General features: G+C 37.9%; 1 protein-coding gene across 1 annotated transcript in view; it reads left to right on the top strand.

The window, feature by feature from the left end:
• The first annotated feature begins 1,572 nt into the window (after positions 1-1,572).
• Positions 1,573-23,453, top strand: part of OTOGL (otogelin like) — a 153,372-nt gene continuing 131,491 nt past the window's right edge. Inside the window, exons 1-7 of the mRNA XM_040491342.1 lie at positions 1,573-1,778; positions 2,876-2,915; positions 3,876-3,924; positions 8,643-8,709; positions 10,350-10,448; positions 12,004-12,158; positions 22,065-22,186. Coding sequence (XP_040347276.1) covers positions 1,703-1,778; positions 2,876-2,915; positions 3,876-3,924; positions 8,643-8,709; positions 10,350-10,448; positions 12,004-12,158; positions 22,065-22,186 — 608 coding nt within the window. The 5' untranslated portion in view covers positions 1,573-1,702. The remainder of the gene's footprint in view (positions 1,779-2,875; positions 2,916-3,875; positions 3,925-8,642; positions 8,710-10,349; positions 10,449-12,003; positions 12,159-22,064; positions 22,187-23,453) is intronic.

Raw genomic sequence — 23,453 nt, 5'->3', positions numbered from 1 at the left:
GCATAAACGAAATTGCTGCTCTTAATTTAAAAATCTTTGGAAGAAAATTATTGTTTTCTAAACAAGTTTCAAGCTTAATTTTTAAAATTCACATCTTCTTAGTATCTAGAATACTTTATAATTTTGATTGTGGTTGAGTAGATACATATTTTTGGACAAATATTTAGGGTGTAACCACAAATAGCTAAGCCTATCTGTTTAAAATTGTATTAATTCATTGTCTAATTAAAGAGTAATGACCAACAACCTTTCAATAAATATTTGTTAAACACATACTATACTTAAATTATTTAAACCTATCTATCAAAAATTTAAAATGGGTGTATATATGCAGGGGTGTGTGTATGTGTGTGTGTAAACAGATGCATAGGTACTTACACTTTTAATGAATTATATAATGTATTTTCATGCTAAAAACATGAATTTATAGGCAAACATCTCTTGACTCATGGAATTGACAGTCATGTAGGCAATGGAAAGGAATTAAAATTATTTAGAACAAGAGTGAAAGATCATTGAATTTGGGACTCAGGCAAGGAACTGTTTATATACTAGATACTGGCATGCAGTATATTAGAATGTCAAGGATACTGCCCTGGAAACTCATTGCAGAAGAGGTGTCTGAGTACAACAAGACGTTAAGAACTAACTGCCTGTTTTTCCATCTCAAAGGTAGTTCCTGTGTAGTCAGACATTCCTTACCACTGTGTCCCCATCTGGTAAATGAGTCCGATAATAGTGGAGGTAGTGGATGGGATCTGCTATAGGGAATATGCACCCCTTGTATAAGCATGACTTTCACTCATTCACGGGGTTTAGGTCATCTCTGTAAGGTTCATTATGAAATATTAGAGGTGTTCTCTGATGCCCACCTAGATAGTCACTTCCAGAGAAGAGTGTGCTTACTGCTGGGATAAGAAGCCCTCTTATGTTGTCTAACTGGGCATCTGTCGTAGAGGATGGCAAAATGGAGTGGGAAGGGAGGGTCTTCAGGGCTTTACTTTACTTTAGTTTCTTTGTGAAGTCAGATATTAGAATATCAGCTTTTTGTGTTATTTTCTACTTCGTTTGTAGGATGTTTAACAGAAAGATCTGTGGGCACATGCATATGGCAACTTAAACTACATTGTAATGGGACTTGAGTTGAAAACATACGCACATCATCTTAGTTTACTTTTCACTTCTAAAGAAAACGTTACGAGAACATCTAGACATTCTAGAAACAATTGATACGATTTTATTTCACCCTTTTTTCTCAAAGGACAGGTAATTATTTATTGTGAATAAAACACACATAACAGATCAACAATTAGGAAACGTGGTTATCTTCTGTGACATCAGGAGATAACAACAGGCTTTTTGTGGGTTTGATGCTGCTGTCTTATTTAGAAGTTGTGAAAGACTAATATAGGCCAAAAAGGAGTATGATGTGCAGAAGCAGGGTAGGGTGTAACTAATACGGGCTCAGGTAAGCAGCTGCCATGCATCACTAATGAGAGACTCAGCCAAAGAGTTGCCTGCAAGCTCTAAAGCTTCAGATGCTGTATGTAGTTAGAAAGACTGGAATTTCCTTTTGAATTACGTTGTTACAAAGTTATATTTATAAGAATTTGAGCACTCGACGAATGCGCCAACTTCTAAGATGCCATCATAGTAAAGACCAACAATTTGGTTGCATTTCAGGGAGAAAGGCTCCACTGAAATGAACATTGTGAGGAAACTCAATTTAATGATACCTCGGAGTATATTCTTGCTTCATTTACTGTTGTCATTACAAGGTAAGAAGTTATATGAAATTTTTACCTGATTTTATTGTGTGTTAGTCTCTCTTGCAACTGATACGAACAGTTTTCCCTTACACTGGAAGGCACTTTGAAGTCACTGGACTGAATAGATACTAAATGACCCCCAGATCATCTTTTTCAAAGTTCTTGGTAATGTAGATAATTTTGGGACTTTAGTTTTTATTTGTGTCTTTTCTTCAGATGTTAAAATCATGCTTTTATTATCATAAGTAACTATACTGGAAGAAACTCTGATTCTAATTTTTTCTTTTCTTTTCTTTTTCCTAATTTTTTCTTTTCTAAAAGATGATTTAAAATGGTTGTCGATATAACTTAAACATTTGAAATTTTATAATAAATAAAGAGAAAAAGATTACCTAAACTTTCTTCATGCCATCAACCCAAGAATGGTGAACAGTTATTGTAAGAAGGACTTTAACATTTGGGGCTAAAAATTGATTTTCAATGATTTTTATAACAATTTTATTTATAAATTAATTCGTATAGAGTATTTTCATGGAGAAGGCATTTATTTACATCCACTTATTTTTAATCCTGAAAAGAGCTGTATATTTTGAAGCTTGTAGGGGAAGTGAGAGAAATTACTGAAACATAAGACTAGAGGGGTCATGGACTCAATCTTTCAGTCCTTGTAGTGACAGAAATTCCAAAGAGAAAATGTCATAGAGTATTGAGAGCTGGAGGAGACTTTAAAGATGGACTTGTCCAACACCATCATTTTTTTTTTATGTGTTTGCTCTCTTGCTTAAACTTGGCATTTGCTAAGTGGTAGGACCAAGACTAAAATTTGGAGCTCTGACTCCAAATCTAGTGCTTCTCCCACTGTATTTATTATGTCTCTACAAATCTAGGTACACTGTTCCTTCTGTCTGGATTACCGGTTACTTTGATGACTCACAGGGGAATTTGCTGCTCAACATCCTCTAGAAAATGCAAAATAACTCCCAGCAAAATTCAGACTAAGTTTTAGAATTTAGGTTACAATGATTTGTTTAGTAACCAGAACATATGACCTCCATATATGGATAATTTGTTCCCCATTCTTATATGTGTATATTTATCTCTGGCAGGATATATTTGTGCATCATCCATCTTGACGAAAGTATCTAAGTGAGTACTTCTTGTTCTTTCTGTCCTCTAAAACATAAGTTAATGGGAATAAGTAGAGCTCAGCAGATAAATGTATCTGCTTTTGAAAAAAAATAAACTAAGTATTTTACAAAATAAGGGCATGAGATGTAGTTCTTTAAAATATTTCCACAAATTAAAAATCCTCAGGCATTCATCTCCCTATTTATGAAGAAAACTTTTTCCTTTCATTTTAATTATAAGATGAGTTTTTGGTGGGGTCCAATGATGTAGATACTAAGGAGATAATACTTTCACTTCAAAGATTTATAAAGAAGTTATGTTCAATAATCCCCCCTTTTATATTCTTATTATTAATATACATTGTTGATTATAATCTTGCTATATCTTAGCATAGAGTAAAACAATTTTTAATGATAAAAATAAAATTGTTCTAGCACTAAATGATGAAAATCACTTTTTGAACTAAACCAATCTGCTTGATGGAAAGCAGAATTCTATTCCTCATTTGATTTTGATAAATCACAGATTGATGTGCTTATTCACACTAATGTTAATCTGTGCTTTATGACATGGAAAGGGAGAGAAGTGAATATCATGTCTGGAAAAAGTGAATGTGCTCTTGGCGAATACTTAACTCACGGGTTTTATGATCATGTGGAGAAAATATCGTGTGCTGGTGTTACGAAATTACGCTATTTTGTTTACTTCTCTATCTTCAAGTTCCTTCCTAAAATTCAGTTTACATCAGAGACCAGAGAGATTTGGGGACACTCTTGAATTTTGTAAAAGGATACAGCACCGCCACCCAAATCTAACCCCTCCAAAAGGGGAGGGGGACCTTTTAAATGTTAAACCAAGAAAGACCTCTTTGATAAAGTGATGGAAATCAGGAGGAAAACATCAGCTCTCTCTTGGGAAAGGCTTGTTCAGGTTGCCTAGGGGCCTTTGACTATACAAGTTCTTTTTGTTTTCTTCCAGAACCGGGTTTAATGAAAATCGACAGAAAAGAGCTCTTTTAGCAGCACAGGTAGGTTATGCCTCAGATGGAAAGAGGCAGAGAAATAATCCATTCTGCTTCGGGACTCTGCTGTCACTTCAACAATGAGACCTTTGTGAAGGGGAAAAAATGCTAAAAACAAGACAGGAAGGAGAAGAGGCAAAGTAACTTCTCTACTGCTTTTCTACAACCCTCAAATTCATGCTTAGTTCACGTTTACTTGTTCAGTAGAGTGCTTTTTTGCTATTTACCTCAGTTACCTACTGATAGGCTCACAGCATGTGTGGGAGATTGAATCTCATCTACATGCCAGAATTTTTTAATCATTTTAAAAATTAAGCACGATAGCAGGGTGATGCAATCAAACAAATACAAGTGAACAGGGGTAGAGAGAGGTCTACATGATCTGAGTTAAGTACTTGCAAAAAGGCATCAGAGGTGTCCTGATGTCCTGACAGACAGCTTTTATATTGTCTGACAAATCTCGATGACAGACACCTCTGGAGAGGTGACCTCTGTTTTTGGAGGGCAGGTAGCACTGAATCTGAGGAGGCCCTTCTGCTTGGGTCCCCTTATATAAAGGATATGGGGTAACATAATTACAATATTTGCAAACTATGATTGGAATGTTCAAATAGGTGGATTTAAAAAATATTTCTCTATAAAAGATGGGTGGTAAAATAGAGAATCCTAACTTAAAGGTATTCATGGGAAAGTAATGTGATTTGAATATTTATATAGCGAATGACTTATATATTCAAGGAGGCCTTTGTCAAAATCTGAATTGCAATCAGTTCTGCTAGTATTTTCTGGTAAATGCCTGAATTTTTACATGTTTTGGTGTTAATTAAAGAGAAGTGAAGATGGATTTGATAGGCCATTTGTGTCAATTTAGAGGAAAGAACTAATTTACTCTTATTCAGAAAACTTTTCTTTTTTTTTTTTTTTTTGTAGTGAGATGGGCAAAAGATTGTCTTTGGAATGGAAACACTTTTTTCCCCCTTAAAAAGAGTGTTTTGTGTACTTAAATACTTATGCATCATGTGAAGTGGTTAAAATGATGTTTCTCTGAGAAATTTAACTACATGTTTGTCAGTTGACCATGTAAACCACAGAAAGACATCAGCATGACTCAGTAGAAAATCCATTTTGAGAAAAAAATGCATGTTGGTGAACCTACTAGTTTCAAAAATCTGTGAAATAGACCCCAAAGTTGTCCCATGAAGTGACCTGTGGATAGGGTTATACTATTGTCCATTTAGGTATTTTTAGAATTTGTATAATTTACCCCAAAGGAGTTACCTGTGGTTAATAAGTGAGGAGCACACTTACTTGTGTTGGTTTCCCATTTAGAGAGAACCTGTTTAACATCTGAACAGGTTTTAAAAGAAGAAATGCTGAAGAAGGGCAGTGAGGTCATCATCATGCGCTGCATGAAATTTCATCCGTCATAAGTCCAGTCTTGCCCACTGATTCATAACTTCTGCTCTAGGAAGACAGAGCATCGGTGGATAGATACCTGCGAGAGAAAGGATTCAGAAATATGTTGGCAATGAGATGAAGGATGAGCAAAGAAAGGGTAGACACAAACCTCTGTTTCTCTGTGCTTCCCATCCTCCTGTGGGGATGTTATCAGCAAGGAGGAAGAATGGGCTATCATCTTCTATCAGTTATGTGAACGTATGCACCCACTGCCTGGACTTCTTTTGCACTTGCCTTACATTTCAGAAATTTTCTCCTGAAAGCAGGTGCTGAGAGACTTAGGTACAGCCAATTTATTTGTGAAGTACACAAGTAAGGGAGAGAGAAAAGTGGGACCAGGAAGGGAGAAAATCCCAGAGTGTAGAAAGGAGGGGTTTGGGGGCTCAGTCTTGGTGGTGGTCCCTTTCAGAGAGGATGAGAGAGAATCCCAAGCAGGCTCCGTGCTGCCAGCACAAACAGTGAGATCATGACCTGAGCTGAAATCAAGAGTTGGACATTCAACTGACTGAGCCACCCAGGCTCCCCCAAAATCTTTTATAGTCATAGTTCTAAACAAAGCTGGGGAGGCAGATCATTCCCATTTGAATTATGCTTGTTTTCAGTTTCATTGTTATTTTTTGATGACATACCAGGGACCATGCTAGAGACATGAAATGAATAGCAGTGCCTATTGCCTAGATTCTAAATTCTAATGAAGGTAAGACTATAAAGAAGTCATTTCTGGGGCACCTGGGTGGCTCAGTCAGTTAAGAGTACAACTTCAGCTCAGGTCATGATCTCACAGTTCGTGAGTTCGAGCCCTGCATCGGGCTCTGTGCTGACAGCTCAGAGCCTGGAGCCTGCTTCGGATTCTGTGTCTCCCCCTTCTCTCTGCCTCTCCCCCACTCATGCTCTCTCTATCTCAGAAATAAATAAACATTAAAAAAATTTTAAAAAGAAGTCATTTCTGTGTAACTTATTCATTGAATCTGACACCATCAATTATTTGCCATTATTTATATGACTTAAAAATAAAATGCTCTCCATTGTAAGTGTAAGATTCCATTCTGAGTTCAGGTTAGTTAAAAAGGTAAAAGCTATGTATGTGTCTTGTCTTAGCACTGGTGAAATGTAGTGTGATGCAGGGAATGTGTGGTAATTAGGATGCTTCCATAATAAGGAGGCCAGTGTGCTAAGCACTTGTAGTTTCCATGGAGTATATATACCCTAGTTAAGTAAAAGGATATGGAGAAAAAAAAAGGCTTGATCTTTCTTGTCTGGTGCATTCAGTTTTTGCCTAGTAATAAAAATTGGTAACTTGTTTACAACCCTTGTTCTATGCCTGGCACTGCTCTTTGTGCTTTCCTTATTCATTGCATTTAATATAATTCTACTCTTATTCCATTTTATAGATTGGGAAACTGAGGATGAGGAGGTTAAATAATTTGTTCAAGCTGCTTCTGGGTGGCTCAGTTGGTTAAGCATCTGACTTGGGCTCAGGTCATGATCTCACGGTACTTGAGTTTGCACCCCATGTTGGGCTCTGTGCTGACAGCTCAGAGCCTGGAGCCTGCTTCAGATTCTGTGTTTCCCTCTCTCTCTGCCCCTCCTCCACTCACACACACTCTCTCGCTCTCTCAATAGTAAATAAACATTAAAAAAATTTTTTTTTTCAAATAATTTGTTCAAGGTTATAAGCCTGTATGAGTCAGAGTTGAAACCAGTAGACAATGTTAGCGAGCATCAGAGATAATTCACTGGAGCTGAAGTAAGAAGATTTTGGTGCCCAGGAACATTGGTGGCTATGTTAGATGCGGACAGTTGGAAACATTACGGCTGCAGAGAGAATAAAAACTTGCTGTCTTGGGGGAATCAAAGTCACAGACTATTGTAAATTTAACTTAGTGTGAAGACAGAGGCAATGGCAAAATGGGGAGATTGAGCAGTGAGGATAAAACCAGGGAAGAATGAGAACAGGAAATAATGGAATTGGAGGCATAGTGTGGCTCAAGGAGTTTAGAAAGGAGTGTTGAAGTGTGAGAAAGAGTGTGGGAGTCCTCTTTCCTGGAATGGGGCAGGTGTGGGTATTAAAAGAACAAGTCTTCACTGGAAAATGCCAAAATAAAACTGCATGTAGGAAGGAGACCAGGATCTGTTGAGGTAGGACTTTGTACCTGAAGTCACATTCCCTCTTCCCACTTTCTTCTTGTCCGTCAACCTTTCCAGTTTTTCTAACAACATCTAGTATTCAATTTGACAGTTATGTGGAAAATTTTGGGAGCATGTGTTCTTCTGGTAAACGTAGAAATGCTATTGGAAAGGACATTGCCTCAGACCATACACTAAACTATCATTGACTTTGAATAAAAACCCTTAAGAGATTAGGCCTAGTAAACCACAATTATTTGCTTATAAGCTATATTGACCTCCAAAAATCTTAAGGTTTTATCGGGGTTTCTTAAATAAATATAAATCTCTTTATCGCTAGGTGTCTATGTGTGAGGCACTATGGTGGAATTTTTACATACATCATTTTAATCTATTGTCATAACGGCACGATTAAGTAGATACCATTATTCCCATTTTACAGACAAGTAAAAGAAGACACGAAGAGGTTAAGAAACATTTTTTTTTTTAAGAACTTAGGAAACTTGCCTATGTCTATGTAATGGCAAAATCAAGACTCTAATCCAGGTCTGTCTGATTCCATAATTCATACTCTTAACCATTACCTTAAAGTGGCTGGGGGTCTATAAAAAGATATACTTAAATGGCCTATGAACTTCAAAGTGTCAGTTCTTTGGAGATGGAGGGTGACACACAGTGCCAAAGCAGAAGCTTCTGTGGATGGTGTCTTCACAAATGGCTCTGCAGGTCCTCGTCTGTTGGTCCATCAGCCGCATGCATTTTCTCCAGATCGATCTGCACTTGGAAATATCAGAAAAGAGCTACTTCTGTAGGTAAAGCAGTCAGTTAATGCAAAGATTAGACTCCACTCAGGCTCTTTTCCAAAGAGGAGAGGGAGGCAGGAGAAGAACTGAGCTCAAAGAGGAGAAAGACTTACCCAAGTCAGGTAAGAGGCAAAACCAAAGCTTGAAGTCACATCCTCTAACCACAATCTGAGGAGCCCTTTCTGCCTCATCGAGATGCCTCCATAAGTCAAGGACACAGAGTCAGCACTTTATAATTGCTGTATCTGTAACTATTTCCCCAGAGTTTCTAATTTGCTTGTTTGGCTCAAATTAAATAATTTAACTATTTTGATTTCTTATTTCTTTCTCTCCAAGTTTGAAGCAACATCTCCAAGATATTTCTTCCATGAAGCTATTAATTGGGGTGAGAGCAAAATAAAAGGTTGGTGTCATGCCTACGTTTTTCTGTTTGCTTTCTTAAAAGACCCCTTTGAGAAATACATTGAATTAACTATTGCCATTTAATGCATGAAGGAAACTGAGCCAAGGTGGTAATAATAGTAATAGTTAAGTTCACTTTATGTAGAAATTTGAATTATTTTTGTAAATTAGCAGGGTTAAACAATTAGACGAAGCTGATAGCTATGTGATCAGGAAAGATATCACTGGGTATCAGCAAATTTCTTTGTGAGTCATTTACTTGTTCCTTGATTCCCTGACATCTTTATTCTGGCTTACCCACTTCCCATTTCCATTAAGCATAATGCTGGTGATAGTTTGAAATTGAATTCCAACTTTTCCTTTTATTTAAAATAGCAACTATTCCTGGCTAGTTTTGGCTAGCCAGGAGAATAAACAGGGTTGTAAATAAATTTCTGAAGGAGATACATTTGTTTGTCTATTTATTTATTTATTTATTTGATATTTATTTATTGTAAAAATGTTAAGATTGTGTTCTCAGATAAAATTTATAGGGAAAAAACTGCATTTAAATTTGTGAAAACATGACTTTACCTTGATCAGTGGATCAATCAAAATCAAATGGAAACAGCTCATTTTCCCTCCGTTAAGAGTTGGAGAGAGAATTGCAGGTCTTTAAATGTAAAAAGACTTTAAATTGATGGATCTTAAAAGTAGAATAATAATAGGATTTTCTTATTCTTGACTTTGTCAGAATGGTGGTCAATTCATCACAGTTCGTTAACTGCCTTCCATGACCTTAACATATTCCTGAAAGGCTCAATCTTTAGTACTTCTTTATGGTGACTCAGAGATGTCTTCTCGTTCTCTTGATGTGTTACTTAAATTCTTCCTGCTTGAAATTTGCCAATTACTCCTTGTCTTCTCTCCTTTTTAGAGGAAAAATTTTCACTGTGATTCATTTGCATTTTAAAAACATACTCAGTAGCTCATAGTTTCTTGCTTCCTCTTTTCAGCATAATCCTTTGGGGCAATTTTTCTTTCCATGAAAAAGAGCATTTTTGGTGAAGGCCGGCCATGACTTTGGTTTATACCCATTAAAGTTAAGTATGAGTCAGGAAGAATGTATTATTTGTAATGGAGCCTGAAGATTAATTAATACACACACTTTGGATGAAATATTTAATTCTTCTCTTCAAAAATGGGAGCTTCCATTTGAGTTTTTTAATGCTTCACCTGATCCCTCGAGCTAATGATGGACGCTATTCTTTAATACACTTGCTCCTGGAGACGGAGACCATTGGACGTGCAGCCAGGGCCAAACTCCGTCAACAGAATCATCTGCAGTTTGTGCATTTCTGGTTCTCATCATCTGGGACAGGGATTCCTTACATGGGAACTTGACCTTTCAATTGCTTGAAGGAAGCTAACCTTTGCTCTCAGGGTGGTTTGAGATGTGAAATCCTGTCTTTCTTGTTTCACAGCACACATAATGAAATGAACTAGATACAGACTTGACAGGCTTAATTCTTTAGCTCATCAAGGCATGAGGCCCAGGGTTCTGTTTGAATTAATAATGGTTACAGTTAGTCCAAGCTAAATCTTGACATTTTATAAGAACTGAGGCACGCCAGAAGATAACTTTTTTTTTTTGCCTGTCAGGTTCTTGTCCTCATGAATGTCTTAATGGAGCTTTCTGTTCTAAGACTGGTACATGTGACTGTCAAATATTTCAGGCACTTGGGACACGGTGCCAGATTGGTAAGTTTCAGGGATGCTTGAGGGAATTACAAGTTGAGGGGAACTTTAAGGTTAATTTGCTATGTAAGTGTTCAGCCACTGGGGATTGGGACAATCATATTATATACTAACTAGAGTGTCCATAATTCATTCCTATAATTTAGAAACAATGTAAAAGAAAATAGGTATGTCCACTTTCCTTTCTCACTGATCTCTACAACTTCCTCCAGCCTTTTTTCCACTTTACATTATATTAATCCATTAAACTACGTTCTTATTCATTTCTCTGTTGCTTTATAAATCAGATTTGTTATTTGGAGCCCTCATTCTTTTTGACTTTGAATTAACTGGACATTCTGTACATAAAATAGAAACAATTTTGAGAGCTCTTCAAAGGCAGAGGGTTTTTAAAAAAATATTTTTATCCACAGTGTCTAGGATAAGGTCCGACATCAACAATGATAGATATTAATTTGTTTAATGAGTATTTATGGAATATCTGTTAAATCCCAGGCCTGGCACTGGGGATACAATAGTGAGCAATATAGACATGTTTCTGCCCTCCTGGAGGTTACAGTCTAGAGGAAGGGACTGACACACAATGGATACACATTAATTATACTTGTACCACATGCTATAAAAGAAAGTATAAGATTCTATGAAAATATGCAACAGAGGCAAGGCATACTGTCAGAGAAGTCTGAATAATGAATCACTCTGTGTTATTTTCCTGTAAAGGCCAAAGTTGGCCAAGGCTAATAAATTTAGGTAAAATTACAAAGAAAAGGCACAATGATTGTGCCTTATCTTTATGTTCCCTATAGCATGTGTTAAAATGTTATACACCGAGTGCTCTGTAAAGGTCATTGACTTCCATATTATTTTAGAGGGAAGGGTTTAGAAAGTCAAAATAGAATAGAGGATTATCCACAAGGGGACAAAGGGAGGTAGACATGAGGACAGTGAAGATGAAGTTGTACAATTTAAGATGATAGTTGCTTAAAATTTGGCCAGTCTGAGGTCATGAATTCCTAAGTTTCAGCATACTTTGGATGACTAATGCTCCCCATCCCTAGGTCTCAGACATATAAACATGATTTTTCTTTTGCCAGTGGTTATTTTTCTCTGTGGACAGTATTAAGATATATTTTTTTAAAAATTGCAGAGTCTGGAATACTCTAATGCTGTTCATGCAAATTTTTAGGGCTCTCAATGGGGACATTTCTTTCTTTTCTGAGGCATTATATTTGTTTTATCACTGTTACCTTCTTTTACTGTATCATTTTCCCCACTCTTCTCTTCTTCCAGAGTCTTCCTTTAAAAGCAAAAGTTAAGGAATTTTCTAACATAAATCCTTTCTTCAAAACAGCTTGGAGACCATGTTTTCCTTCAGGAGAGTTTAACAGTTTTGCGAGCAACTCATAATTTTATGTTAGTTATTTTTTTCTGTGATACTGACTGCCAAAGGGAAATATTTATTTTACTGAAAATTAGAGTCACCTACCATAACTGAATCCTGCCAGAAACAGGGTGTAATTTATTTTATTCTACTAAATATGATTCTATTTCTTTTCAGTGCCAAATATGGGCAATGGCAGAGATGGGATTTGCAAAACCTGGGGACAGTACCACTTTGAAACCTTTGATGGCATTTACTATTATTTCCCAGGAAACTGTTCTTACATCTTTGCAAAGGACTGTGGTAATTTGGAACCTCGGTACACTGTATGGGTAGGTGATCCTAGGACATAATTAACTTAAAGATTTTTTTTTCTGGCAAGTCTGTATTTTTAAAGTACAGGACAAATGATGGAAAATGTATAATAATCATAGCATGCATACTTAGGGCTCTGACTGGGGAAGGAGAGGGATTGGTTCTTACTGGAATGGACTAAATATGTAGCTAAATTGGGTATATTCTATTGAGATGGAGCCTTGGACTGGGAGAAGAAGGGTTTGGATCCAGGTGGGAGAGAATTGCAGGCAATGCAGAATGTCTGTATCACAGATGTCAAATTATATCAACTCCAGTTAATGTCCTTATTCTTCAGATTTGATGTGAATGTTTTGAAGAGGGAGTGGGTTTGGGCACCAACCAAATTGCTCATACACATTTCCTTCCTGACACTTCCAGTGTGAGGTACACCTGGATTAATGTTTCTCAAAGGTGCCCTTTGGTATGAGCCTGAGATGGGCATTCAGGAAACAGAGCACATAAGCACAGGCTCGAGGCATGGAGGCAGGCAGCTAATTACTAGGTAGATTCATACTACAGGATTGAGCTCAGAGAGTTAGTGCTTAGTTGAAGAACTCTTGATTCAGAAAAATTCTATTTTTTATAACTTTGTTTATTTATTTTGAAAGAAAGAGAGAGAGTGAGAGAGAGAGATAGCACAAGTGGAAGAGGAGCAGAGAGAGAGGGAAAGAGAGAATCCCAAGCAGGCTCCACGTTCCGTGCTGAGCTTGATGCGGGGCTTGATCTCACGACCTTGAGATCAAGACCTGAGCCAAAATCAAGAGTCAGATGCTTAAATGACTGAACCCCCCAAGTGCTCTGATTTGGAAGAATTCTTAAGAGAAATTCAAGCACGGGGCACCTGGGGGCTCAGTCAGTTAAGCATCTGACTTTGGCTCAGGTCATAATCTCATGGTTTGTGAGTTCAAGCCCCAAGTCAGGTTCTGTGCTGACAGTTCAGAGCCTGGAGCCTGCTTTATATTCTGTGTTTCCCTCTGTCTTTGCCCCTCCCCTGCATGTGCACACTCTCTATTTCACAAAAGTAAATAAAAATTAAAAAAAAATACAAGCTGCAGAGGGGTTTTAGTTGAACCAATAAAGTCAGGGACCTCTTTCCCTGCCTCACCATGTTCCCCTGTATTTCCAGCTATCTCAAAACACAGTCAGAAAACTGCTGTGCTATCCTGTTCAAAAGCTAAAACTCTTCATAGGCATTATTTGTTTCAATTCCTGCTTCCCTTTTCCCTTCTAACTTACATTAGAGGTGCCAAAATTCTCCTCCTCTCCTAGGTGATGCAAATATTAAAAAGTAGGCCCTGAAGCTTTTTTTTATATATATTACTTATAGTATTATTTCCACCTGGTTTATTTTTTTTCTTCTTTTTTTTATTTATATATGAAATTTATTGTCAAATTGGTTTCCATACAACACCCAGTGCTCATCCCAAAAGGTGCCCTCCTCAATACCCATCACCCACCCTCTCCTCCCTCCCACCCCCCATCAACCCTCAGTTTGCTCTCAGTTTTCAACAGTCTCTTATGCTTTGGCTCTCTCCCACTCTAACCTCTTTTTTTTTTTTCCTTCCCCTCCCCCATGGGTTCCTGTTAAGTTTCTCAGGATCCACATAAGAGTGAAACCATATGGTATCTATCTTTCTCTGTATGGCTTATTTCACTTAGCATCACACTCTCCAGTTCCATCCACGTTGCTGCAAAAGGCCATATTTCATTTTTTCTCATTGCCACATAGTATTCCATAGTGTATATAAACCACAATTTCTTTATCCATTCATCAGTTGATGGACATTTAGGCTCTTTCCATAATTTGGCTATTGTTGAGAGTGCTGCTATGAACATTGGGGTACAAGTGCCCCTATGCATCAGTACTCCTGTGTCCCTTGGATAAATTCCTAGCAGTGCTATTGCTGGGTCATAGGGTAGGTCTATTTTTAATTTTCTGAGGAACCTCCACACTGCTTTCCAGAGCGGCTGCACCAATTTGCATTCCCACCAACAGTGCAAGAGGGTTCCCGTTTCTCCACATCCTCTCCAGCATCTATAGTCTCCTGATTTGTTCATTTTGGCCACTCGGACTGGCGTGAGGTGCTACCTGAGTGTGGTTTTGATTTGTATTTCCCTGATAAGGAGCGACGCTGAACATCTTTTCATGTGCCTGTTGGCCATCCGGATGTCTTCTTTAGAGAAGTGTCTATTCATGTTTTCTGCCCATTTCTTCACTGGGTTATTTGCTTTTCGGGTGTGGAGTTTGGTGAGCTCTTTCTAGATTTTGGATACTAGCCCTTTGTCCGATATGTCATTTGCAAATATCTTTTCCCATTCCGTTGGTTGCCTTTTCGTTTTGTTGGTTGTTTCCTTTGCTGTGCCGAAGCTTTTTATCTTCATAAGGTCCCAGTAATTCACTTTTGCTTTTAATTCCCTTGCCTTTGGGGATGTGTCGAGTAAGAGATTGCTACGGCTGAGGTCAGAGAGGTCTTTTCCTGCTTTCTCCTCTAGGGTTTTGATGGTTTCCTGTCTCACATTCAGGTCCTTGATCCATTTTGAGTTTATTTTTGTGAATGGTGTGAGAAAGTGGTCTAGTTTCAACCTTCTGCATGTTGCTGTCCAGTTCTCCCAGCACCATTTGTTAAAGAGACTGTCTTTTTTCCATTGGATGTTCTTTCCTGCTTTGTCAAAGATGAGTTGGCCATACGTTTGTGGGTCTAGTTCTGGGGTTTCTATTCTATTCCATTGGTCTATGTGTCTGTGTTTGTGCCAATACCATGCTGTCTTGATGATGACAGCTTTGTAGTAGAGGCTAAAGTCTGGGATTGTGATGCCTCCTGCTTTGGTCTTCTTCTTCAAAATTACTTTGGCTATTCGGGGCCTTTTGTGGTTCCATATGAATTTTAGGATTGCTTGTTCTAGTTTCGAGAAGAATGCTGGTGCAATTTTGATTGGGATTGCATTGAATGTGTAGATAGCTTTGGGTAGTATTGACATTTTGACAATATTTATTCTTCCAATCCATGAGCAGGGAATGTCTTTCCATGTCTTTAAATCTTCTTCAATTACCTTCAAAAGGTTTCTATAGTTTTCAGCATACAGATCCTTTACATCTTTGGTTAGATTTATTCCTAGGTATTTTATGCTTCTTGGTGCAATTGTGAATGGGATCAGTTTCTTGATTTGTCTTTCTGTTGCTTCATTGTTAGTGTATAAGAATGCAACTGATTTCTGTACATTGATTTTGTATCCTGCAACTTTGCTGAATTCATGTATCAGTTCTAGCAGACTTTGGGTGGAGTCTATCGGATTTTCCATGTATAATATCATGTCATCTGCAAAAAGCGAAAGCTTGACTTCATCTTTGCCAATTTGGATGCCTTTGATTTCCTTTTGTTGTCTGATTGCTGATGCTAGAACTTCCAGCACTATGTTAAACAACAGCGGTGAGAGTGGGCATCCCTGTCGTGTTCCTGATCTCAGGGAAAAAGCTCTCAGTTTTTCCCCGTTGAGGATGATGTTAGCTGTGGGCTTTTCATAAATGGCTTTTATGATCTTTAAGTATGTTCCTTCTATCCCGACTTTCTCAAGGGTTTTTATTAAGAAAGGGTGCTGGATTTTGTCAAAGGCCTTTTCTGCATCGATTGACAGGATCATATGGTTTTTCTCTTTTTTTTTTTGTTAATGTGATGTATCACGTTGATTGATTTGTGAATGTTGAACCAGCCCTGCATCCCAGGAATGAATCCCACGTGATCATGGTGAATCATTCTTTTTATATGCCGTTGAATTAGATTTGCTAGGATCTTATTGAGAATTTTTGCATCCATATTCATCAGGGATATTGGCCTGTAGTTCTCTTTTTTTACTGGGTCTCTGTCTGGTTTAGGAGTCAAAGTAATACTGGCTTCATAGAATGAGTCTGGAAGTTTTCCTTCCCTTTCTATTTCTTGGAATAGCTTGAGAAGGATAGGTATTATCTCTGCTTTAAACGTCTGGTAGAACTCCCCTGGGAAGCCATCTGGTCCTGGACTCTTATTTGTTGGGAGATTTTTGATAACCGATTCAATTTCTTCGGTGGTTATGGGTCTGTTCAAGCTTTCTATTTCCTCCTGATTGAGTTTTGGAAGAGTGTGGGTGTTCAGGAATTTGTCCATTTCTTCCAGGTTGTCCAATTTGTTGGCATATAATTTTTCATAGTATTCCCTGATAATTGTTTGTATCTCTGAGGGATTGGTTGTAATCATTCCATTTTCATTCATGATTCTATCTATTTGGGTCATCTCCCTTTTCTTTTTGAGAAGCCTGGCTAGAGGTTTGTCAATTTTGTTTATTTTTTCAAAAAACCAACTCTTGGTTTCGTTGATCTGCTCTACAGTTTTTTTAGATTCTATATTGTTTATTTCTGCTCTGATCTTTATTATTTCTCTTCTTCTGCTGGGTTTAGGCTGCCTTTGCTGTTCTGCTTCTATTTCCTTTAGGTGTGCTGTTAGATTTTGTATTTGGGATTTTTCTTGTTTCTTGAGATAGGCCTGGATTGCAATGTCTTTTCCTCTCAGGACTGCCTTCGCTGCGTCCCAAAGCGTTTGGATTGTTGTATTTTCATTTTCGTTTGTTTCCATATATTTTTTAATTTCTTCTCGAATTGCCTGGTTGACCCACTCATTCGTTAGTAGGGTGTTCTTTAACCTCCATGCTTTTGGAGGTTTTCCAGACTTTTTTCTGTGGTTGATTTCAAGCTTCATAGCATTGTGGTCTGAAAGTATGCATGGTATGATTTCAATTCTTGTAAACTTATGAAGGGCTGTTTTGTGACCCAGTATATGATCTATCTTGGAGAATGTTCCCTGTGCACTCGAGAAGAAAGTATATTCTGTTGCTTTGGGATGCAGAGTTCTAAATATATCTGTCAAGTCCATCTGATCCAATGTCTCATTCAGGGCCCTTGTTTCTTTATTGACCATGTGTCTAGATGACCTATCCATTTCTGTAAGTGGGGTGTTAAAGTCCCCTGCAATTACCACATTCTTCTCAATAAGGTTGCTTATGTTTATGAGTAATTGTTTTATATATTTGGGCGCTCCGGTATTCGGCGCATAGACATTTATAATTGTTAGCTCTTCCTGATGGATAGACCCTGTCACTATTATATAATGTCCTTCTTCATCTCTTGTCACAGCCTTTAATTTAAAGTCTAGTTTGTCTGATATAAGTATGGCTACTCCAGCTTTCTTTTGGCTTCCAGTAGCATGATAAATAGTTCTCCATCCCCTCACTCTCAATCTAAAGGTGTCCTCAGGTCTAAAATGAGTCTCTTGTAGACAGCAAATAGATGGGTCTTGTTTTTTTATCCATTCCTATACCCTATGTCTTTTGGTTGGTGCATTTAATCCATTTACATTCAGTGTTATTATAGAAAGATATGGGTTTAGAGTCATTGTGATGTCTGTATGTTTTATGCTTGTAGTGATGTCTCTGGTACTTTGTCTCACAGGGTCCCCCTTAGGATCTCTTGTAGGGCTGGTTTAGTGGTGACAAATTCCTTCAGTTTTTGTTTGTTTGGGAAGACCTTTATCTCTCCTTCTATTCTAAATGACAGACTTGCTGGATAAAGGATTCTCAGCTGCATATTTTTTCTGTCTAGCACACTGAAAATCTCGTGCCAATTCTTTCTGGCCTGCCAAGTTTCAAAAGAGAGATCAGTCACGAGTCTTATAGGTCTCCCTTTATATGTGAGGGCACGTTTACCCCTTGCTGCTTTCAGAATTTTCTCTTTATCCTTGTATTTTGCCAGTTTCATTATGATATGTCGTGCAGAAAATCGATTCAAGTTACATCTGAAGGGAGTTCTTTGTGCCTCTTGGATTTCAATGCCTTTTTCCTTCCCCAGTTCAGGGAAGTTCTCAGCTATTATTTCTTCAAGTACCCCTTCAGCACCTTTCCCTCTCTCTTCCTCCTCTGGGATACCAATGATGCGTATATTATTTCTTTTAAGTGTATCACTTAGTTCTCTAATTTTCCCCTCATACTCCTGGATTTTTTTATCTCTCTTTTTCTCAGCTTCCTCTTTTTCCATAACTTTATCTTCTAGTTCACCTATTCTCTCCTCTGCCTCTTCAATCCGAGCCGTGGTGGTTTCCATTTTGTTATGCATTTCGTTTAAAGGTTTTTCAGCTCCTCGTGACTGTTCCTTAGTCCCTTGATCTCTGTAGCAAGAGATTCTCTGCTGTCAGCTATACTGTTTTCAAGCCCAGCGATTAATTTTATGACTATTATTCTAAATTCACTTTCTGTTATATTATTTAAATCCTTTTTGATCAGCTCATTAGCTGTTGTTATTTCCTGGACATTCTTCTGAGGGGAATTCTTCCGCTTGGTCATTTTGGATAGTCCCTGGTGTGGTGAGGACCTGCAGGGCACTTCCCCTGTGCTGTGGTGTATAACTGGAGTTGGTGGGCGGAGCCGCAGTCAGACCTGATGTCTGCCCCCAGCCCACCGCTGGGGCCACAGTCAGACTGGTGCATGCCTTCTCTTCCCCTCTCCTAGGGGCGGGATTCACTGTGGGGTGGGGTGGCCTGTCTGGGCTACTTGCACACTGTCAGGCTTGTGATGCTGGGGATCTGGCGTCTTAGCTGGGGTGGGTAGGCAAGGTGCACAGGGGCAGGAGGGGCAGGCTTAGCTTGCTTCTCCTTAGGTGATCCACTTCAGGAGGGGCCCTGTGGCAGCAGGAGGGAGTCAGATCCGCTGCCGGAGGTTTGGCTCCGCAGAAGCGCAGAGTTGGGTGTTTGCGCGGAGCGAGCAAGTTCCCTGGCAGGAACTGGTTCTCTTTGGGATTTTGGCTGGGGGATGGGCGGGGAAGATGGCGCTGGCGAGCGCCTTTGTTCCCCACCAAACTGAGCTCTGTCGTCCGGGGACTCAGCAGCTTTCCTTCCCTTTGTCCTGCAGCCTTCCCGCTTTCTGAGCAGAGCTGTTAACTTATGACCTCCCAGCCGCTAAGTCGCGCTTGCTGTCGGAACACAGTCCGTCAGGCCCCTCCGCTTTTTGCAAGCCAGACTCGGGGGCTCTGCTTGGCCGGCGAGCCGCCCCTCCGCCCTGGCTCCCTCCCGCCGGTCCGTGGAGCGCGCACCGCCTCGCCGCCCTTCCTACCCTCTTCCGTGGGCCTCTCGTCTGCGCTTGGCTCCGGCGACTCCGTTCTGCTAATCCTCTGGCGGTTTTCTGGATTATTTAGGCAGGTGTAGGTGGAATCTAAGTGATCAGCAGGACGTGTGGTGAGCCCAGCGTCCTCCTACGCTGCCATCTTCCCTCTCTCCCTGAAGCTTTTTAAGAACAACAAATCCTTGTGACCCAGAAAGGAAATGAAGTCTATTGAAAGTTAACTTACCGGGCTTAAAGATAAAAAATTCCCATGTCTCCTTAGATAGGGAAGTTAGTGGCATGCATCTTCGGTATTTACAGGGCTCCTATTTTCAGTCACTTATTGTCTGTTACTCCTCCACTCTTTCTCTGGGTTTATCACTTAAACACCTTCTGACTCCCTCATTGAAATGTTCTTGTCCAGAGTCTCACTCCTTTGAAGAATAAAGTGTCAACTTGGTACTCTGTCCTTTGTTAATAACACACAGTGCTAAACTGTGCTCCCAGAGTTATTATTGTTTCTACTTGGCTCTGTCTTGGATGGTGGAAAATTTTCAAGTCAACAAATCCATTTGCTTTAAATGTCATCTTTTCCCTGATTATAGAAGTAGTTCACTTCTCTTGGAGAGAACTTGAAAATTTGAGAGAAGTCTAAAAAATAGAAATATCAGTAAGAGTTACCATTGCTAATAGCTTCATATATTTTCTTCTACACTTTTTTCTGTGACTTTTAAACACATTTATAATCTTGAAATCATACTATGTATAATTTTCTGTCCTAGATTTTCACCTGATATTATGTGAAGAACTTTCTTCCACGTCAAGTATTCTTAAAACCCATTTTTTTTAGCTGTATTTGTTTCAATTTGTGGAATACTCAAATTATTTACTTATGCCCTGTTTTAGAAATTTAGGTTTTCAAATTTTTTTTCAGTATTTTAATAGATAAATTGATAAACATCTTTATGCATATATCCTTTTTCATATTCCCAATCCTTTTCTTTTTCTTTTTAAATTTAATTTTACTTTTATAAAAATAATACATGTATACAGTCTAAAAAATTCATCTAAGGCAGTGAAGCAAAACTGTAGCCCGTTTGCCTTCATTCCCAACCCTAGCTAAAATCTGGCTCCCCAAAGGCAATTTCTCTAGCTCTTTAAGCTGTTTCTTCAGGCTTTTATCTTACATGCCAAAATATGCCATTATTTCTTTATCTTTCAAGTTAGGCTTTACTCATTCATTTCTGACTATGGAAGATGGAATCATCTTTGTTACATCACCCAGTCCCTGCCCCTAACGCACACACACACGCAGGCACACACACACACTCACAGACACACATACACTTTCCTTCCCTCCTCTTAATGGGGTTATATCACCATCTTAGGTTAAATGATATGTGGTTTTTACATTATTGTCATTTACATATTATATCTTTATGAATTCATATAAATATTGTTTAGACTTGAGCCCAATAAGTTATTATGTAATTTATATTCTTTGTACATTTGTATAGAGTTAGCATTTACCCCATTTTTTGTTTGCTACATTTTCTATGTTCCAATCAATAATGTTTTTTTAAGTTGATTTATTTATTTTGAGAGATAGGATGTGAGCAGGAAAGGGGCAAAGAGAAAGGGAGAGAGGGAGGATCCCAAGCTGGCTCTGCACTGTCTTTGCAGAGTCCAACATGGGGCTCAAACTCATGAACTATTAGATCATGACCCAAGCTGAAACCAAGAGTAGAACGTTTAACTGACTGAGCCACCCAGATGCCCCCTAATTTTTTTTTAATTTCAAATTCTCTATCTCCATAAATTTCTTCTCAATGTGGTCAGATTTTTATACTTTGCTTTTTGAATGTTTCAAATTAACATTGGAATGGGGTAAGAAATTCTAACATTCCTCTCCTTCCTTTTCTTCTCTTTGCTTTTCTCTTCTTTCTTGTTTTCTTTTCTTCCTTGTTTTTTTCTTTCCTTTTTTTTCCTTCCTTCCTTCCTTCCTTCCTTCCTTCCTCACTCGCTCTTTCCCTTCCTCTTTCTTTCTTTCTTTCTTTCTTTCTTTCTTTCTTTCTTTCTCCTTTCTTTTCTTTCTTTCTTTCTTTCTTTCTTTCTCTTTCTTTCTTTCTTTTTTCTTTCTTTCTTTCTTCTTTCTTTCTCTTTCTTTCTTTCTTTCTTTCTTTCTTTCTTTCTTTCTTTCTTTTTTTCTCTCTTTCTTTCTTTCTTTTCTCATAAACTAATTTTCCCATCAAGGTTGAAATAATATTTGTCTTCCCTAAAATATTATTTTATTTTTAGAGCAATTTTATTTTTACAGAGGTTATAGTCACTTTTTTGCAATCTGTAAGTGTTCCATTGTGTAGAGCTCCATTTCATGATTCTTTAACATGACATGGACATGTAAAATACAAATGTGTGTTTTTGTGGTGCTCTACTGTCCTTTTCCTAGACCTAATTTTATTCCAGTACATACCATGTATCTTTAGAATATTGACACTCAACATGTAAAGAGTCAGATCATTTAAAAAATATGCTGAATTAATGTGTACTCTATGGAGTTAATTTTGCTGTCCAATTTCTGTGGTAAATCTTTCTCTTGGAAATCCTAAATGTAGTTGTAATTTTGTGAAGTGTCATAGGACTAATGGTGCTGTAGAACTGTAGACAGGCATTGTGGCTTTGGTGACTCGAATGAAGGCCTACATATCTGTTGCTGGTTCCTATGCTTTCTTTTCTTTCTTTTTTTTTTTTTTTTCTCTTTTAAGGTTCATAATAGCCCTAAGTGCCATGGTTCAGTGTATTACTGTTATCGGTCAATCAGCTTGTTCTTTTCAGACCAAGAGGAAATTCGAATTTATGGGCATGAAATAAAAAAGAATGGAATCAGGTAAGATGTGATAAATGATATAATAAAAATAACACCATGAATTAATAGAATTTCCAAACATCTCATGCTTGAAAGTGAATTATGGAGAGTAGGAAGAGAGAATTTCTTTCTTTTTTATGTTTATTTATTTATGTATTTGTTTTTTAATTAATTAATTTTTAATTTACATCCAAGTTAGTTAGCATATAGTGCAATAATGGTTTCAGGAGTAGATTCCAGTGATTCATCCCCTATGTATAACACCCAGTGCTCATCCCAACAAGTGTCTTCCTTAATGCCCCTTGGCCATTTGGCTCACCCCCCCTCCACAGCCCTTCCAGCAACCCTCAGTTTGTTCTCTGTATTTAAGAGTCTCTTATGCTTTGCCCTCCCCCCATTTTTATATTATTTTTGCTTCCCTTCCCTTATGTTCATTTGTTTTGTATCTTAAATTCCACATATGAGTGAAGTCATATGATATTTGTCTTTTTCTGACTGACTTACTTTGCTTAGCATACATAATACCCTCTAGTTCCATCCATATTGTTGCAAATGGCAAGATTTCATTCTTTTTGACTGCTGAGTAATACTCCATTGTGTATATCTATCTATCTATATCTATCTATCTATCTATCTATCTATCTATCTATCTAGATAGATATATATATATATATATATATATATATATATATATATATATACACCACATCTTCTTTATCCATTCATCTGTCAATGGGCATTTGGGCTCTTTCCATACTTTGGCTATTGTCGATTGTTGCTATAAACATTGGGGTACATGTGCCCCTTCAAAACATCACACCTGTATCCTTTAGATATATACCCATCAATTGCTGGGTCATACGGTAGTTCTATTTTTAACTTTTTGAGGAAACTCCATGCTATTTTCCAGAGTGACTGCACCAGTTTGCATTCCCACCAGCATTGCAAAAGAGATGAGAGGATTTCTTTCAAACAACAACCTTAAAGTTATAACCTACAGATATTAAGACTTCAGCAAGTGCCAAGGCCAGTCATGTGACCAGGAATCCAACCAATTTAACCTCCTTAATGTTTGTGCAGGATACACTTACGTTTGATTAGATAGAAATGAGATTATCACATCCTTTTTCTAAGAAAGATTCAGGAGAAATCTTCATAGTTCAACTCTTATTTTTGTTCTCTTTCTTAAATCTTTTTCTTTCTTTCTTTTTTCTTTTTTTCTCTCTTTTTTTCTCTCTTTCTTTCTTTCTTTCTTTCTTTCTTTCTTTCTTTCTTTCTTAGCAGTAAC

Source organism: Herpailurus yagouaroundi, unplaced genomic scaffold (genome assembly GCF_014898765.1).
Source record: "Herpailurus yagouaroundi ecotype Mexico unplaced genomic scaffold, PumYag 182, whole genome shotgun sequence".
Taxonomy (NCBI): domain Eukaryota; kingdom Metazoa; phylum Chordata; class Mammalia; order Carnivora; family Felidae; genus Herpailurus; species Herpailurus yagouaroundi.
Note: the sequence above shows the minus strand (reverse complement) of the source record. Positions and strands in the feature narration are given on the sequence as shown.